The sequence below is a fragment of the Mus caroli genome, chromosome X (genome assembly GCF_900094665.2).
Source record: "Mus caroli chromosome X, CAROLI_EIJ_v1.1, whole genome shotgun sequence".
Classification (NCBI taxonomy): Eukaryota; Metazoa; Chordata; class Mammalia; order Rodentia; family Muridae; genus Mus; species Mus caroli.
The window spans coordinates 127,630,640-127,650,158 of NC_034589.1; the positions used below are offsets into that span (position 1 = coordinate 127,630,640).

Sequence of the window (19,519 nt, forward strand, 5' to 3'; positions counted from 1 at the left end):
GCCTAGACATGCAGTCAGTAACTGTGATGTACATGCAGTCAGTAACTGTGATGTACATGCAGTCAGTAACTGTGATGTGCAGCCCTATTGGTTACCCAGTTAAATTAAACATCTGCACACTTGAAGAGCCGCTCTGCATTGCTGCAGACCTGGAAACCATGAGAATTGTGTTTTATGAAGCTTCATCCAGCTACAGTCTTACTGTGATTAGGAAGAGGTGGCAATTGTTGTTCAATTATTGGCATTTCTTTGCTTGAATTCGGCTTAACTGTTTACTGTAATGTTGCTATTAAAGTAAATTTTGATAAATAGATTTATCTTGATTTAGTAAATAGATTTAACTTGAATCTCTTTGCATGTGCTGTTTTACAAGCCTGTTTTGTACTGTTTAGCAACACCTTCTTTCAGAATCACATTGAATCTCTTTATTGCCATCTGATTACATGAGCTTTACTATGTACCTGCTGCTGAATTCATGGCCATTTCTAGTGTTGAGTAGAAAAGTCTGTTGACTCGACTTCTATTTCTGAGGTTTACCTGACATCATCATATCATGTATATTGTTAAGATGTGGGATATTTCCTAATTGAAAAGACAATCCTAGTTCTAACAAGTCTTTCGGAATCTTTGACCTTGAAATCAGCACAGTAGTGGGCTAAGAGTAGCGCAGCAATTAAATACTGCCATTCATCTCTATGCTTCTTTCTCTTCAGGTCCCGTAAGTTCCAGAATTTCATGGAAAATTGCATGATAAAAAATTTCCTATTTCGTCCTACATCTGGAAACATGCTTCTTCACCCATTTGTCCATGATATAAAAAATGAACGACGTGTTGTGGAATCCTTGACAAAACATCTTACTGGGATCATTCAAAAGAGAGAGAAAAAAGGTAGAGACAACAAAGCTTTGTATCTTTCAGAGTCGGTATGATATAGGAGCTTACATTTATTCCTTGGTTTTAGTTTTAAAGTATTTGTTCAAGAATTTGGACTGTAGGGGTGTCACTAGAGAGTTGGTTCAGCAGATACGAGGCCCTAAGTTCATGTCCCACCACCTATGTCACGTGGCCCAAAACTATCCCTAACTCCATGGCAAATAGACATGTACATCTGACACATCGGGGACAATCCCAGAGCCTTTTGCCATTTCAGTTTTTCAGCAGCGCTGTATGTCAGTAATTCATTCAATTGCCTCTTTTGTGAGCATTTATCTATGAGGTTATTTCGCTATTCCCATTATACCTATCAAGTATTCATACTTACAAGACCTAAAGCCTCAGATTCAAATAGAATTTTGGATTGTGGCTATATTATTTTAGATCAACTTCTAACAAAATAAAGGTAAGCAACTCTGAGATAACTGTGTTCATAACTGCAAATTTCATGATTTAGTTTTGAAATGATTTGTATATACCATATGAAGTTCATGTCACGTCCTAATCACCAACTTGAGGTATAATTGAAGACGCTCACCTATGTACACAAAGGTCAGCTACACTTACTGATCCCCACAGTGACAAGATGATTTTACTCAATGGACAGGAAAACACTAAGGAAGCTCCTAGTTTATATTTTCTAGAAATTTATGCATTTAATTTCAGGGACTGCAGACGAGGCCCTCCCTGATTGTGGAACCTGAAAACAATAGAAAGCAGGCTAAGCTCAAATCAAATGTGAGAGCGACTGCAGGATTACTTGTCCGGTCCACAAAATTATGTGCCCTCTTTCTAAATGGGGAGCTATAGGGTTTGTGTATGTGCCTCTGATCATATTGTTATGGGGGCCAGCATCATACAGGCCATTCTTAAATCGCTAGAGGAACATCAGCCATGATTTGCTGAAATCTAGAGGTGTAAGATTTAAAAAAAAAATGTTACCTATAGAAAAAGTCCCACTTCAATGGTGATTTCTCCACAAATGCAATTATAGCTGCCCTAGGCAATTTAACACAGGGAATTGGAAGAGAACTCTCCCATTTGTAAGATGTCACATTTCAGTAATAACACCACAGTTGACAGGAAAGAATCTGAATGCATTAAATATATTAAATATAAAACAAGCATAGGCAGACTACTTAGAACGCTGCATGTAGATTGCCCCTCTCAAGGTGGGTTACATCAGGGAAAAGCACTTAAACAACTTCAAGGGGAAGCCAAAGTGTTTATGTCACTCTAAGCTTGGGATCTTACACATAACTAAGCCTCTCTTGGAGCAGACGCAGGGCCATCAGTGAGCATATAGGGTAGATCAATTGTTCATGGTTCTGCAGGTCAAATCCATACCATCAAGTGGTCCTTGTCCTTTTTCTTCCTTTATCCCATTCTGCCTTTTCTTGATGGCAGCCATCAGATTGCTAAGATTTATTTCCCTTAAGTCCAGAAAAATTAATAGGGCTGAGTTATCTCTACTGTGTTTCCAAACTATGCCTAGAAACTTGTCAACATCACCAGCAAAGTATGTTTGAAGAGCTCCCTTAGTTCTTACCTTCTTACCCATAGTAATTCACTCTTCGTCCTAAGCCATAGAAAGTTGCTAAGTCACTAAGGTGAACCATAAGCTGTTTTTGCATTACTTCCTTTTCTCTTTTTCACACAAAAGGAACACCTGTGGCCTTTGAAGGAGAAGAAGCTGTTAAGGAGCAGTACATCACAAGGAGATTCAGGTGTGTTGGGAAAACTCATAATTAGATGATAGCATGATACTTGAGACAGTAGATTTAATACCGCTCAAGACGACTTAATCCCATTTGATACAAAACAAACAAACAAACAAACAAACAGAAAAACGCCATACTTCTGCTTCTATGAGATATTGTGAGAAAACATTGTGAATTGTTGTTACTATTCCGAAATGACATACAGCAATAGAATGATCAAGTAGAATACTAACCTACAGTAAGGATTTAATTCATCAGCGGCATTACATTACCTACAGGATATTTCAGACATTGCAAGAATGAGTACAGAATTATTTGCTATCTTTGTTGGTGGGTCTATCTTTTAAAAAGTAAAGCAATTCTCAGACATGACCTAGTTCCAGCAAACACTCATGATATGCCATTCTTCTGTATGCTTATTTTAGAGGGCCTTCTTGCACTCCTGAGCTTTTGAGAGTGCCAACCAGCAGCAGATGCAGACCACTCAGAATCCTGCATGGAGAACCCCCTCAGCCAAGGTGGCTACCTAATCAAGAAGACCCACAGGACCAAGAACTTCAACAACTGCAGAAGGCAGCCGGAGTGTTCATGCCTCTACATTCTCAGGACAATACACCCAAGCTTTTCCCAAAGCAGGTTGAGGTAGCACCCTATCTCCGTGGGGCAGCTCAGGTGGTCATGCCAGTACTGGTACAGGTTGAAGCACCGCCCCAAGTAAGCAAAGCAGCCCAGAATCTCAAGTCACTCCCCACTCAGGATAACAAAGCTACTTCTCCAGAGGTCCAGGCCCCCGTAGCTGAAGGACAGCAGGCCCAGCATGAGGCCTTAGAGACAGAACAGCCTAAAGATTTGGACCAGGTGCCAGAAGAATTTCAGGAGCAAGACAGGGCACCTGAACAGCCAAGGCAGGGCCAGGCTGCTGAGCAGCAGCAGATACATAATCCTGTTCCTGAGCAGCCGCCAGAAGAGAATAGGGCACCTGAGCAAGCTGAGGTGCAAGAAGAGGCTGTGGAGCCTCCCCAAGCTGAGATCGAGGAGAAGGAACCTGAGGTAGTGCAAGTGCACGCCCAGGTGCTCCTGCCTTTACTGTCCCAGAACCGTCACGTGCTCTTGCCTCTTCATTTGGATAGACAGCTGCTCATTCCGGTTGGTGAACGAAATGAAGAGGCACCACGAGCCCAGGCCTGGGATCTAGAGGCCTCAAGGGCAATTGGTGCAGTGCAAGCGTTGATCGAGGGACTATCCAGGGACTTGCTTCGAGCACCAAATGCATTTGTCACAAAACCACTTGGTCCACTGCAGATCTTCTTGGAAAATTTGTCTACAGACGGGTTTTACACTGAACCGGAACCGACACAGAAGAAAAAGTCGAAAGTTGCTAGTCTAAGGAAAGCAATAGCAAAACGACTAAGACCCAAGAGGTTCAGAGCAAAGGCATTATGGCGACTTGAAGATTTTGAATTCTCAGATGTAGAAACCAGCAGGAGACGGCGCCACCGTAGATGGGAGGACATCTTTAATCAGCATGAAGAGCAACTGAGACGAGTTGAAAATGTAAGAGATTTTTGATATTTTTTCTTGAGTGAAAACTACTGGGAAAATATGCTCGTTATTGCTTGCATATTTTCCCAGGGAAACCAAATGAAACCAATATTCCATGTTCTACCAAAGTTGTACACTTCAAATGAATCATTCTGAAATCTCCAGATAATTGTGATCAAAAGAGGAAAAATTGCTTTAATAGTACAACTAATGGTTTAATGTATCTCTACTAAAGGAGTCATGGCTTAATTATTAGGATTTTATTTTGCTTTGTTTTACTTTTTTCCACTTACTCCCTTATCCAGTAAATGGATTGCCTACAAACACTTAAAATTTGAAACATTACTAATTTAAAATTCCAAAGTTGCCTCCATTTTTATGTCTCTAACATAACTTTCTGGGGCTACAGAGCTGACTCTGCAGATAAAAGCATTTACTGCTCTTGCCCAGGACGTAGGTTCAATTCCTAGAACCCTACAAGGAAGCTCATTACAGCCTGTAGCCTGTCTCCTGTGGGTTTCTGCACACATTTGGTACACATGATTAAAGTAGGCAAATACACATAAATAGATGTTTTTTCAATTTGAAGTTGCTTATTTGTTATTTCTTGCCATAGAACAGAGGATTGCACTATTTATGTGAATTGCATTAATTTATACTTTGGGATTTTAAAATTGAGGTTAAAATAAAAACAAAAACTAAGGACTAGAGACATGGCCCAGAGGTTAAGAGCACATTCTTTTACAGGGCTCAACTTCAGTTTTCAGTATCACATGACATCTAACCATCTAGAACTCCAGTCCTGGACAATCTATTACCCTCCTCTGATCTCTACAAACACTGTACACCAATACAAATAAAACAAAATAAAAACAAATACATGTCTTGTGAAATGAAGACAAAAGTCATATCCAAAACACTTTGAATATACTTGTCATATTTATAACTTGTCTTCTTAATATTCCCATGCTTTTATGTAGTTGTTCAATGATGTGACTGCACAGACCAGGGAACAAGTAGAACTTGACTTCCCATTTAAGAACAGTCAATAAAACTTCAAAGCTCCCATATGTAGGTGGATAAAATTTGACAGACTTGGTTGAACTTTATGTGGCACTATTAATTTAACAATGAATAGTTTATAGGTTTAATAAGCCAATTATTAAGGTCAATATAGATTAGGAAAGCAGCTGTTTTCTAGTAATTTTCAGTATTCATTTATATAAAAGGAAATGTAATATGATGATTAATCATATCCACTTAATAATAACTGATGTAGTAATTACAAGTGGACCTTTCCCGAATATCTAGATAAGTTATAATTTGGGTTTGTGTACATGAAGCCAATTATGTAACTGGTAACTTCCTGGGACTTCTACATAGAAAGGATTTTAAAAAGTGAAAGGAGAGTGAGCCAAAAGGGCAAATGGACGCCTCCTTCCCAGAATGTAAGGAGACAGAACTCGTATGAGTCTGAAACCATGATCTGTGGCCCGAAATAAGGCATATAACTTGCTAATGACTGTTCTCAATGATCTCTCTAAACCAATTAGAGCTAATGGGATTTGCATTATTGAACAAGACTTGTATTTATCCTGGAAATATGCCCAATATTAGCAGCAGAGAACATACTTACTGTCATTGTTTTTAATATATATGTGAGAAGCTACTTCAAAATAGAAATAAGTCAGTTAATAATTGTTAGCCATACTATGAGCCTAAGTTCTCACATAGACATCCATATCCAGATATGTGATATATATATATATATATATATATATATATATATACACACACACACACACACATATATTTCCTTATGGAATACATAAAGGAAATAAAATTCTTTAGACGACAGAAAAAGTCACAGTTCTTTTGAAATATGTGAAATTTAATTAGAATTTATAGACATGTCTGAGTGCTTTGCCATACCAGTATGTAAGATGCATATATTTTCATTATAATCTGTATGTGGAAGAGATAATAGTGGTTGATTCATTTGATTGAACAATTTCTTAAACTCCGGGAGCTTAATTTAGGAGGAATGGTTGGGCTCTATATCCTAGATCTTCTTCTATTTAGAGCCAAATTTTAGAGTTATAAGAGCTTACTAAATGTGAAACCGTAGGTTGTGATTATGTGTTAATCAAGCATTAAATCATATTCTTAATCTGGATCCCAAAGATAAGCTTCAGGAAACCAGCAGTTAACCCCAAACTGTATGCAAATGTGTGTCTGCATTCAGTTTTCTGTTGGCAATCTGTACTTTTCCTTAGATTTTAAAAGGGATCCTTAACCAAAAATTATTAGAAACTGCTGGTTTAAATAATTTGTACGTCTTTGGAAATTTTTCGTCATGGTTACAAAATAAGATGATTCTGTTGTTCTTCTCACTTGCACACTCATAATGATTTAAATATTTATATTATTATTATTTTTTGTTTCAAAGGACAGAGAAGATGACTCATCAGACAATGATGAAGTGTTTCATTCAATTCAGGCTGAAGTCCAAATAGAACCACGCGCTGCACATGCTGCAGGAAATGAGGTAAAGTTCTCAGTATGAGTTGTTATGACATTAATAAGTACCTAGAAAAGTGCCTCTTAAACTTAATGGTCTCAGGATCCCTTTATAATCTTAACTATCAAGAATTCTGTAAAGCTTTTCCAGTATGTCATTCACTAACTTACTGAAAATTAAAGCCAAAAAGGTATAAATACATTTAACATAATGAGTAAATATAAATAAAAAATATTTATTTTCCCCAAAACTTTATTATACAGATGTCATTTTCTCCCATTTTCGTATCCTTTTAATCTGTCTTACTTAATAGAAAACAGCTGGATGTTCATATCTACTTCATAATTCAATCTGTGACCATATGTTGTTTTGCTTGAAATATATGTATGAGCTGGCTTAGTACCTAGAGATGGCTAAAAAGAGGAATTTGATATAAATTTTTCAGATAATTGTGACTTGTAGATTTTCCTTCAGAGTGTCCTTCAAATACTTGTGCATATTCATTGGTAAATGCCCAAACTATAAAAATAGAATCTAAAATAGTCCAAGTAAAATATTGTGTATCTCCAAAACTTCATTGTCCTGTCTTGTACTCTGAATAGAGATTCCACTTACACATGATTTCTAAATTCATCTATTCACCAATTGGAAAACATTACTTCACTGTGTATATAGATTCTCCCAAACGTTTACATTCCATTTCACAATATCAGTACAGCATTTTAACAGCATTACCAATGTTTACCATAAATGTAACTGAGTATTCATAAGCTGTCAAATGTTCAGTGACAGATACTAATTTACACTTTCTCATTTTCCATTGAGAGCTCATGTTTTTATCATTGCTGGCAAGTAACCTCACTTTGATTTTTTTCTTCAGTTTCCAAACTTATTTCATTTAAGATATCTAGCATATACACATAGTTCATGCAAGAAAGCTTTTCAGGAATTTTTTAAATCTACTATTTCATATTAAAATGTGAGTAGCTCACTGTGGGACATAACCATACATCTTTTACCTCGGTTCTGTCTGTCCTTGATAGACTATTTATCACAGATCTAAGTCAGTCTATGATTCATTTTCTCTCACATGAAAAATTTAATGATGTCAGAGTGACTTCGGTTTTGATGACCACATCAAATAATATTTACAGCATGTATATGGTGTTGTGAGTTCACTTCTTATGCAGAGACAGTGGCATTATCATGACTTGGTTGGTAACAGCCAACATTTCCCATTCTTCTTGGTCACTGGAATTATTTAGTATATAAATAAATAACCATGACTTTCTTCTAGTGATGGTGGGTCACATTTGTTGTACACCATCAGCACAAGATACCTCACAGAAGTCCATGATAAAAAATTGTCAATGCTTTTGCAATATAGTTTTTTAGAAACTAAATCTTGTGTGACTAAGAGTATTGAATTATAAAGACTAAATATTTGCAGAGGGATCAGGAGTTGTATTGTGTTAGTTAATGAGAATAGTCAATAGTGTCTCTGTGTTGCCTTAACTCATACCCTTCTAAACTAACTCTACATTTTCTAAGGTTATCATTCACACAAAGTCAATATAATTTATTTGAGAAAGTATGGCATAATTGGTGTTCCAAATACTTTTAGCCTCTAAGTCAATTATACTCATCCGATGTAGTAAAATATTCAAGAAAGAGCACATGCATACAATGCTGGCTTATATCAACAAAATAACATTCCTTTCTGCTAGCAGGGCAGGCAGAGCCAGAGTGCTGCCTTATCACATTTAGTGTTAGAGGGCTATTTTTCCTCCCAGTAATTTTTAGCTATGGCCCACAATAAGCCACCTGACGTGTAATAAGAAGAGTATGAGTTTGAACTTAAATTCTTTTCTTTTTGTGGGGGAGGGGAAGTGGATGTGATTTGCTTTCTCAAGACAGGATTTCTCTTTACAGACCAGGCTGGCCTTGAACTCAGAAATCCTCCCTCCTGAATGTGGGATTAAAGTCGTGCTGTAGCACTAATACCCGGCATGATTTCATTTTGTAAAATTTTATAAAAGCTATTATTCTTTTCTGGGCTAGTGATTACTCAATAATAAAAAGAAAACTTTTGATTACATAGTTTGCAGAGTCTACTCCTATACTAAGGTTCTAAGAAACCACCAGAAATTATTGTTAATTAGTTCTAAGATTATAACTATAAAAATCATTTCAGTTTATAAAGGTTGTGTTTTTAAGTTAGATATTTGGGAAATATATGTGAAGAAATGCAATTTTCAAATAAATTAGTAACTCAAAAGCATTTATGATAACAAATTTGATCAATCAATTGCATTGCATCTCTAAGGTCCAGGAGAGATCTGCTCCTATCCCTTGCAACCGGAATCGCACACATCGTGTGAAATTTTCTCCAAGGTATGTGTTCCTGTTTTCAAATTATTTGCAACTGTGAGACTGATAAAACAGAATTTTGTTTCTGTGACATTAATTTTTGTGTGAAATCAAAATGTAGTTGTCACTAACATCATGACGATTTGGCAAAATTGGCTTATATTTAAAAACCTAACTTTGGTGACCCAATAACAAGACCTTCCAGTAACAGTGCTCATGTTTAGTCCATGTGATTCAATTCAATAATTACTTAACAATTTTGAGAATGCAGAAATAGAAGTGATCACAATAATTTATTTGATAATACTCATTTTGCCATAGGGTTTAATACATGTCAGGTGACTTGTCTCACATGTACAACATAATAAAATAGAAATTATTGATAAATGCTGAAGCTAATGCCACAGAATAGGAAAGCCAAAAAGTGTTCTGTGGTCACAATCAAACATATGAATCATTGTCCTATAAATAAGATTATATATATATATATATATGCATATATATATGCATATATTATATACACGTGTGTATATATAGTTTGATTTTTTTATATATTTGCAAAATCCTTTGTAGCTGAGTTAATAGATATTAACTAGGTTTTTTTTGTTTCCTCATAACAAGGTTTATGGATTTTTTTTCTTTTTTTTATTAGATATTTCTTTTATTTATATTTCAAATGATATATAAATATATATGAATACATATGCAACATATATACATATGAACACATATGCAACATAGAAACTATTTGTTGTAATTTTAATCTTTGTAGAATTCTTGATTTCAGTGATTTTCAAAGATTATGTTCCATAAGTCAGGTTTCTGTTTGAAAGACAATTTTCAAAATTGACTGGACTCACAGTGGAGAGAACTTTAGTCTAAGTTCATTAGGTTTGCTATTGACTAAATATTTATTGACCATTCCTTATATTAAGATATTAAGACAGGGTCAGCGAGGTGGCTCAGCAGGTAAGAAGACATCATTTCAAGCCCAACATTGACCTGAGTCCAGCTCCCAACATGCACACAGTCAAAGGAGTGAATCAACTTCCACAAATTGACTTTATGACTTTCATATATGCAATGTGACATTTATTTTACCTCTAGTTACATGTACACACAAACACACACACTGAAAAAAATATGTTTTAATCGGTTTTCCAAACAATTTTTGCCCTTAAGTAAATTAATTTGGACTTACTAATTATAAACTCACCTAGTATGGTAAAATATTCATGAAAAAGCAATATGAATGAACATAAAATCAAAAGTAAAGATACTGTACACCATGTACAGATATACATACTGTAAACTATGGCCAGATGATAGAGAATTCATATTTAATAAGCATAGCCCTATGACATAATTTTTTAAATCTTGTGACTTTATATCTTTACATAACACCTGTGGGAGAAACTTTTTCTTTCTTTGGGTTTGGTTTAAGTTTCTTTCACAGATGGCTTTAAGAGATGAAGATAAAACTTCCCTATATGCTTATCAGGATGCTAAATACACCTTCCTTAACCCTGTGCTCTCTGTCATTTAGTGTCGGTGAGGAAGAGCCTTCTTTGGAAGAAGCCCAGCCACAGCAGCCGCAGCAGCAGCCCATGAACATCCGACCAAGGAATTGCCTAAATCCTCAGAATTCTCAAGCACAATCAGGTGAGTCAAAACGGGAAGTTTCAACGTAGGCCTAATATTAACAGCTTATATGTCAGAACTATAGAAGAATTTCAAGAAGGAATGCATGAACATGTTAGGTAGGCCAAGTAGTATTAAGACAAGATGTTGATTTGGGGTTTGAGTGATCAGTGGGGACCTCTGAGAAATGGAATCCAACATGAGATAATGCATGAAACCTTGAGAAACCACTCTTCAACTAGCCAAAGTGTATGAGGCTACTTTTATGACACTAAGTCAAATAATTGTGAGGACAACTTTTCCTGGTCATTTGATTTCACCTCTTGAAAGTATGACGTGTTCAACATTACATATTTATGAAATATTACAAACTTGTGGCTTTATTCAAAATATTTGAAAAATAATTGTAATTTAAAACTCACCTAGTATAGTAAAATATTCATAAAAAAGCAATATGATGAACTCAAAATCAAAAGTAAAGATACTGTACACCATGTACACATGTACATACTGTAAACTGTGGCCAGATGATAGAGAATTCACATCTAATAAGCAAAATACTAAGATAGCTTCAAAAATTGCAGTATCATTTACAATCAAACAGTGCTGTCTATTTCAGAGATTTTTTAAACTATTATATATTTGTGAACATTATGAAAAATGCAAAAATTGTGCACTGGATCATAAAATCTGACATTTTCCACTTTTAAGTGTGCAAGATATGTTTAAGTAAAGGACATTTGCTTATTAAGCCCTCACATTATTTGTAAAAAGTTATCATACAAATTTTTGTTAAATGTTTTTATTATAAGGGCTATATAAGACCAGATATTAAAATATCTGAATTTTAAAACCTTAGTCCATTTTAGGAGATTAATATAATGAAACAGTTGTTTTCAAAGTATATTTTCACATAGAAATCCTGTTTTGAAAAAAATCAGGCCGAATTTTAGGAATGTTTTCCTTCTGTTTTGATCGGCCTCGATCTTGCTCAAACATGGCAAACACATAAATTTTATGGTCCATTCACTTGCCTTTTTGAAATAAAATAATTCATCAACATTGACAGGAGAAGGAAGCAGTACTATCTCTGCAAATAATAACCAAACCTTTTAGGTCTCAGACACTGTTGTGTGTATGACAAAGGCCACGTGAGGTTCCCAGCAGGTTTAACTTCCCCACAGAAAAAATCAACTCACTGTAGATGTGCCAGAGAAATCACTGGACACTCAACCTTTATCATTTGTCTATGACCACTCTAAAAGACTTGAAAGTATTACTTTCTGAATAAATAATAAATAGCAAGGTTACAACAGTACTGGAGGGCAAGAATGTACATCCTTCAATATGGAATATAACATTCTCAAAAGATAACAGCATTTATAAATACAAGGGGTTTTATTTGTAGTGTCTAGACTTTGGCTATGTATAGTAAATTTACAGATAAAGGAGGGGACATTGGTATTTATCTTAGATATCCCTAAGAAAAAAATCATTACTTTAGGAAGCATTCTTATAATAAATATGTTCACCTAAACCTTACTAATTTCTGAACCTATTAAACATTTGCACTGAGTTTTTGAAACAACTTATTATTTACTACAACAAAATTTACTGACCAAGTGAAAGAATTTGTGTTTTAAATAGAAATATCATCATAATGGAATTGGGCTGTCCAATGTGACAGTAAACAGCCATGTCACATGTGATTATTAAATGAAAACTAAAAGAAAAATTTAATAAATGTTTTAACAAACTATTTCTTAGGTGCACTGGCCACATTTGAAATGCTCAGTAGCTTCCTGGTGGTCCAATGGTTAATCCTCAGTACTCTAAAATGTTCATGGGGCATGGAGGATAGAGCAGATACAGAATATTTCTGTCACTACAGAAAGTTATCTCTCAAATCATTATTCTAAAGTTTCCAGTTTCATGAAACAGTTAAGTTTTGTAATTGTTATTAGTTCAGTCTTCATTTTATTGAACTATTTGGGACTATATTAACTGGGTTAAAACTGGGGAGGTTTAATATTGCAGTACACACTCAAGAATTATTCATCTTCACATTACGTCTTGGACCTCTTTCCTACTGGATAGTATAAATGAACACTGGTACTCTCAGACTTACCTTTTCTCAGTCTTTGATTTCTAGTGGATCTACATGCTTACAAGTCTTACTGTCTACCCTCTTACATAGATATACCAAGTGTACACTAAATATTAAGACAAAGATGCCTAATATGTCTACAGCACAAACAAAACTTGAGTCTGCTACTACTTTTGAAAGCAGAATTCAGGATCATGGCACATGAGGATTTAAATATAAGGTGATATTTCTGCAATTTAATTGCAAAGGATGAGAGAGAGCAGTGAGCTATTGAATTAATCCACTACAAAAATGGGAGCACTTGTGAAATCTCTGTTGTTACTAATGGACTTTTGGCATTTCATAGACTCATCTTCTGAGGAGGATAGTCCTGTGACTAGGAGGAAGTCCCAGTCATCACCCCCTTATTCTACTATTGATCAGAAGTTACTGATTGATATCCATGTAAGTTTATATCATGATACACTTATATGTATTTTTATCATCAGTTTGGTTTGACCTATTCTTTCTGACCTTCCAACCTTGAGGTTATGGACTGAACAGATGGCTCAGCACTTGTTTCTCTTTCAGCAACAGACAAGGATTGGTTTTCCAGAATTTATCTGATGACTCACAGTCATCTGTAACTCTAGTTCTAGGAGACTTAACACCCAGCTCTGGCATTTACATATACCTGCCATACACACGATGCACATATCTACATAGAGGCAACCACTCATACACAGAAAGAGTTAAGAGTTTAAATGTGTCGTATTAGCCTTTATAAAAAGATCATATTGTTAGGCAAGTATTCAGGATACAAAATTTGCAAGTTAAAATTGAAATGGGGAAAGAGCAAACAGTTCTGTATTTTAACTTTGTATCAAAGTGTGTTGATGAGAGGTGCTGAAGATATAGCTTGGTGGTAGAGTGCTTGCCTAGCATACTCCAGTCTCCAGGTTCAATCCCATTACCACACAAAATAGAAATAGAATATAGAGGAAAGAACATTAACAAATGGATACATCCAGACTAATCTATGACCAAGAGGTATAAGTCACATTTTCAACTTTTGCTTAATAGTATTTCCTAGATAAGGAGACAAATAAAATATTAGAGAAAAATATTGTCTTCTGATTGTATAAGCAAAAGGCCTCCCTAAATATTTTCAATGTGCTTTCAGATCATATTATGTAATTTTCATAATACCCCTATTCTATCATACATATATCTATACCTACCATCAGAACTGTACTTGTATTTGCTTGCTTTTGGAGGCATTTGAAATAATTTAAGATCATATATAGCCTATGCAGACAAAACTGGGAAAATAACCTATGTATTTCAAGAGCTATACCCTAATCTTAGTGTTAGGATAAAACAAAAGGAAATAACTGACTTTATCTAGAGCATACTGCCTGACATCAAAAGCAAATGTCTACTCCTCAGCAGGCAAGTAGGGTTAATAACACAGTGAGTTAATTGTGCCATGTGATCTATAATGTCCACTAATAACTAATAAAGTTTGGGTTTGGGCAACTCATTTCACTAAAATTTTTTCTCGATATAATAGGTGGACATCTGTTTCAATAAAGAATATAATGTTAACTTGTTATAAAAAAAAAAGAGAGAGAAACTTTTAGAGACTACCTTACCCTTTCTTGTGCACACAGGTTCCAGATGGATTTAAAGTGGGGAAAATATCACCTCCTGTGTACTTGACAAATGAATGGGTAGGCTATAATGCACTCTCTGAAATCTTCTGGGATGACTGGATAATGCCTACACGTCCTGCTCGGCCACCTGAAGAAGATGGTGATTATGTAGAACTCTATGATGCTGATGCCAATGCTCATGGTGATGAAGTTGCAAACGGTGCTTATGAAGATCCTCGTGATGGTGCCAATGGCCATGATGACATGAATAACCAGCTTGATCAAGCAAATGGTGCTGCTGGCTACAATGGTAGAGACGTTGATGGTAATCATGGTGCTGCTTTCAATGGGCCAAGGTTGGTTCATCTCTCTTATTACACAGTAGATGCTTATAAACTCGGAACGATTGGCATATTTGGTTTATTTCAAACTGTAGCATAACATTTGAGAATTAATGAATTGTACTTGCATAGTGGTGAATGTTCCATATTATAATTTTTTTTAAAATGTTCTAAGTTAGAATACTTAGTTCTGATTTTAATATTTATATATTATAAAATGCATATACAATTTACAGTTATTTATTAGTTTCTTGATAACAAAGACTGTATGAGATTTCTCTTAAAATTAATCCCACTAAATCTCCTTCCCTTATAAAATCACAAGGAAAAATAGGTAAAAAGAATGAAGTATTATACTACTATTTGCAAGCATAGTTAAGCCTTTCTCAGAGAGTTGAGATTTTGCCATGTATGTGATCGACTTAATATCATCTTTATTCATTTAATTGGTGGAGAAGTTACAAAAAGATCTTCCAGAATAAATAATCTATTAAAAGTTCCATTTTCACACAGCTTTTCTTTTATGATCACAATAGGGACATGTTTTTAATAGTGTGTTCCATGCATAACAAGGTACTAGCATGTAAAAAACAGTGTTTATAAACACTGGTTATGTGACCCTCTTACTTATCCTCTAACATTTGAAGTCTATATTACATGTACTTTCTGATGAGAGTAGTTGCTCAAGGTGTCTATAGCAGAGCTGTTTGTATATATGTAAATGAGTGAAAGCATATGTTCAAATTAACATAAAATAAAATACTGAAAGATTCTAATATTATTATGGGGTTGATCATTAAATGTGACTAAAATTTATTAGTAAATTATCTATTTGAGAAAATTAGCATTTTCTGTAGCTACCCAATTATGTGTACCTAACAACATAAAATGTAGTTGTTTTCCTCTGTTTCCACAATGATGACACAGACTTAACAGTCTGAAATCATTATGTAGTAAGGCAAAGCATTGGGGACTTTTTCATGTCTGTATGCAACCAAAAGCATTCACAAAAAGCAAAAACATTCCTGAACATGATGTGTGTGTGTGTGAAATTTTCTCTTTTTCTTTCCTTTTGTGGCTTTGATTTGTGTTTGTATTAAATGGCCTTCTTTTATTAATTTCTCCTTGTTATCAGAGCAAATTATCCCAGAGCGGGAATCTTGAAAAATGGTAATAATGATGGACGTAATCTAAACAGGGGAGCTTTTGGAGCCTATGGAGACGATGCAGCCAGAGCTTTCCATGGAGCTGCCGCTGAAGCAGGTGCAGCCTTTGGAAACCATGGAGCCAATAGGGGCAATGGAAGAGGTAACAGAAACAGGGAGGCCAATGGAAGGAATGAAGAGAATGGAGCATTCGGACGGGATCAACATGTATTTCCAGATTTTGAACATGAGGTGATGAATATATAATATAATGAATATATACTTCTCTTGTAAATGTATGTCAACACATATGTAATGTTATAGGTATTTAACATTGATTATAACGTTTTACCTCAAATCCTGAAATTATTTAAATTATAAGTGCATAGGATCTTTACTACATACAATGTGATGGTTCCTATGGACTTCCAAGGGAGAGAATCTGATGTATTTTGTCCTTTTATGTCAGATTATACACTTGGGATAGTATTTCAAGGAGATGGCAAGATTCTTTATAGCTGTAGAATACAAATACTGAATTTTTTTCATTTTAAGTCTGTAAATCACTAACATTTTTGGACATGGACAATATTATGCAACCATTAGCATTATGTATTTGTATAGCACATAAAGGCTTCGCTTTCATGATGGCATTTTCCCACATCCTTTGTCTTTATTGCTTTTCCTCTTCTTTCCCTTCCTCTTCCCCTCAATTGTATCCAGTTTGCCTCCATTTAACGCTCAAGTCATGTGTATTCTCTTGGCACATTTTCCCTCATTACTCTTCCTTAAAATCTTTCTCCCTCTCATTCATAATCACTTCTAGTTCTATACTATCCACACACATATATGTATGTATTTGCATATGTATAAATTAAAATCTAGGACCTGTGTGTGTATCATAAAGATAGGAAATACACTTCTGAGTAGGATTGTACCCATTAATATAATAATTTACACACACAGACAATACATTGACATTTTCATGATTTCATTTTTCTTTGTGGCTGAATAAAATTCTGTTGTGTATATGTCCATAGCACATTTCTGTTTTCCACTTCCGATGCTAGACATCTAGGCCTATACATTTTTATCTTCCCGAATAATTAACTCCCAATTCTTCTCCTGATTATTCAGTCCCCTCCACAGATAAAATATAGTATTGCCACGTTTGGAGGCTTTTATCATTAAGTGCATACTCCTTAAAAGGAAGCATGCAAAACTTAGAGTGAAATACACTTACTCTAAGATTTTTATAATTTGGATTTGTTTTGCTTGTTTTGTTTTCCATCTTTTGTTTGATCATTTGTCCCCATGTCTCCAGAGGTTCTTCTTGCTCTCACTTTTCCTAAGCCATGTATTTTTTGGTGTGTTTTGTTCTCCTGTGTTTGTTTTGTTACTGTTTTAGGATCAGAGTCTATCTCTATAGACCCATCTTAGCCTATAACTTGTATAACTCAGGCTGGCCTAAGACTCTCAAGAACAGTCTTCCATGGGCCAGCATTAGATTCTCGTGCCTATGCCATGAGACCCAGCTCTGTAGATATCTTAAACTAACAAATGCAATATCCTCATGCCGTGCTTTTCTTTTCAAAGTAACTATTTAGCACATATACTTTGGGGTCAGAGTCTTTCAAGCCTTACTTAGATCTTCTACTTACCAGCTCTCTGACCCAGACAACTTTTTATTTCTTTAAGTTTTGGTTTCCTTATAACTGAATCAGAGGCAATAATGGCACATACCTTATTGTGTTGTAGTAACTGTTCATGGAGATGCATGGTTAAGGTTATTAGCATAGTACCTGATCTACTTCTGCAAAAATTACATCAGAAATTGTATATTTGGCAATTTAATGCTCCTTCTATATAATAAACTTACTTCTCAGATGATACTGCTGAATACTTTTAGTAGATATGAAAATTTAAGAATATATATTACAGGTTAAACTTTCAAGTCGCTGATAGCATTTTTCCAGGTATATTAAAAGTTGGGTCTTTGGCTTCCTTTTAGGAATCAGATCGTGGAACTGAGACCTCAGATTCAATTGCCTTGGACATCACATCCCTTGATGGCGAGCAAAACAGTGGTAGACCAGTATCATCAACAATGGGTTTTCCTATTGGACGCTCATCTCCTAGAGGTTCTGATTTTGGGAGTGACATCTGTGAGTATTTCTTTTGTGATCTTTCAATGCTGAATGCTTGTACTTGCTTATACCATAATTCATAATGTGTAATGAATCAGAGATTGAATATTCATTTGGTATAAATCGAGATTTATGCGTGCTTTGAAAAAAATTATTCCTCAGAAGGTAAAGTCATTTGCCACCAAGTTAAGTCTAATCCCCTAAACACACATGGTAGGAGAACAAACCTAACATATGTGCCTTAATAAGTAAATTAAACATACATGTACATTTGCATATACACATACATATACATTTATCTTTTTCCTTAGATTTTTGGGAGTCTTGTGCAACCAGGATGGAATTGAGCTCATTCTATAGCACTTACTGGCACTGACTTCCTCATCCTCCTGGGATCACAGACCCTTGCTATCCTACCTACCTGTCACTCAATCTTTTTGGTGACTAGATTTGACCTGCAATTGAGAAATTTAGTCCTTCACTCAATTATTGGTTTTGTACTACTATAAAATCCACAAATCACATTCATACTTAGCGTTGTATTTTAACCACTATAACATATATTTTCTAATGTGTTAAGAATTTGCAAAAACTTCATATTGTTGTTTCACCTATAGGGTTGCAGTTCCCTTTAGCTCCTTGGGTACTTTCTCTAGCTCCTCCATTGGGGGCCCTGTGTTCCATCCAATAGGTGACTGTGAGCATCCACTTCTGTGTTTGCTAGGCCCAAGAATACCCCCCAGAGCTCGTGTCTCTAGCTGCATATGTATCAGAAGATGGCCTAGTTGGCCATCAGTGGAAAGAGAGGCCCATTGGTCTTGCAAACTTTATATGCCTAAGTACAGGGGAACGCCAAGGCCAAGAAGTGGGAATGTGGGGGGGAGGGGAGTGTGGGGGGAGGGCATGGGGGACTTTTGGGATAGCATTGGAAATGTAAATGAAGAAAATACCTAATTTTAAAAAAAGGAAAACATGAACTTGCAAAAACTTACATAAAAGATAAAATGCAATAAGAAAACCAAACTTTGAGGGACATCTTCATGATGGAAATACTTGTCACATGTTTAGTATACAGACCAGTGATTTGTCTCAATACCTTCCCCCTTTACAGTATATGTAGAATTAGTTGAGGTGCCTGAAAAAGCAGCTAAGCTACCATCTGCAGTCAATGTTAACCCACTCTCTGTCTCTCCAGCATATAACAGCCCAATACTACATGTGTATGAAAAGGAGTTCTCATCTGAGGTCTACTGTGGTTCTTTGTGGGGTGAGTTTGATTTCTTGAACTGAGGGTTTATTTATTTATTCATTTAGTCACTTTACACCCCAATATCAGCCCCCTCATTCCAGTGCCCAGGCATGCAAGTCTTCCCTGGGTTCCAGCCTCACCTGTGTCATCATCAGCACCCCTGCTCC

General features: G+C 35.5%; 1 protein-coding gene across 1 annotated transcript in view; it reads left to right on the forward strand.

The window, feature by feature from the left end:
* Positions 1–19,519, forward strand: part of Nrk (Nik related kinase) — a 98,529-nt gene that overhangs the window by 58,312 nt on the left and 20,698 nt on the right. Inside the window, exons 11-21 of the mRNA XM_021153380.2 lie at positions 714–889; positions 2,598–2,661; positions 3,081–4,209; positions 6,647–6,745; positions 9,045–9,112; positions 10,635–10,750; positions 13,183–13,280; positions 14,489–14,826; positions 15,947–16,208; positions 17,968–18,121; positions 19,299–19,370. Of these exons, the coding sequence (XP_021009039.1) occupies positions 714–889; positions 2,598–2,661; positions 3,081–4,209; positions 6,647–6,745; positions 9,045–9,112; positions 10,635–10,750; positions 13,183–13,280; positions 14,489–14,826; positions 15,947–16,208; positions 17,968–18,121; positions 19,299–19,370 (2,576 nt within the window). The remainder of the gene's footprint in view (positions 1–713; positions 890–2,597; positions 2,662–3,080; positions 4,210–6,646; positions 6,746–9,044; positions 9,113–10,634; positions 10,751–13,182; positions 13,281–14,488; positions 14,827–15,946; positions 16,209–17,967; positions 18,122–19,298; positions 19,371–19,519) is intronic.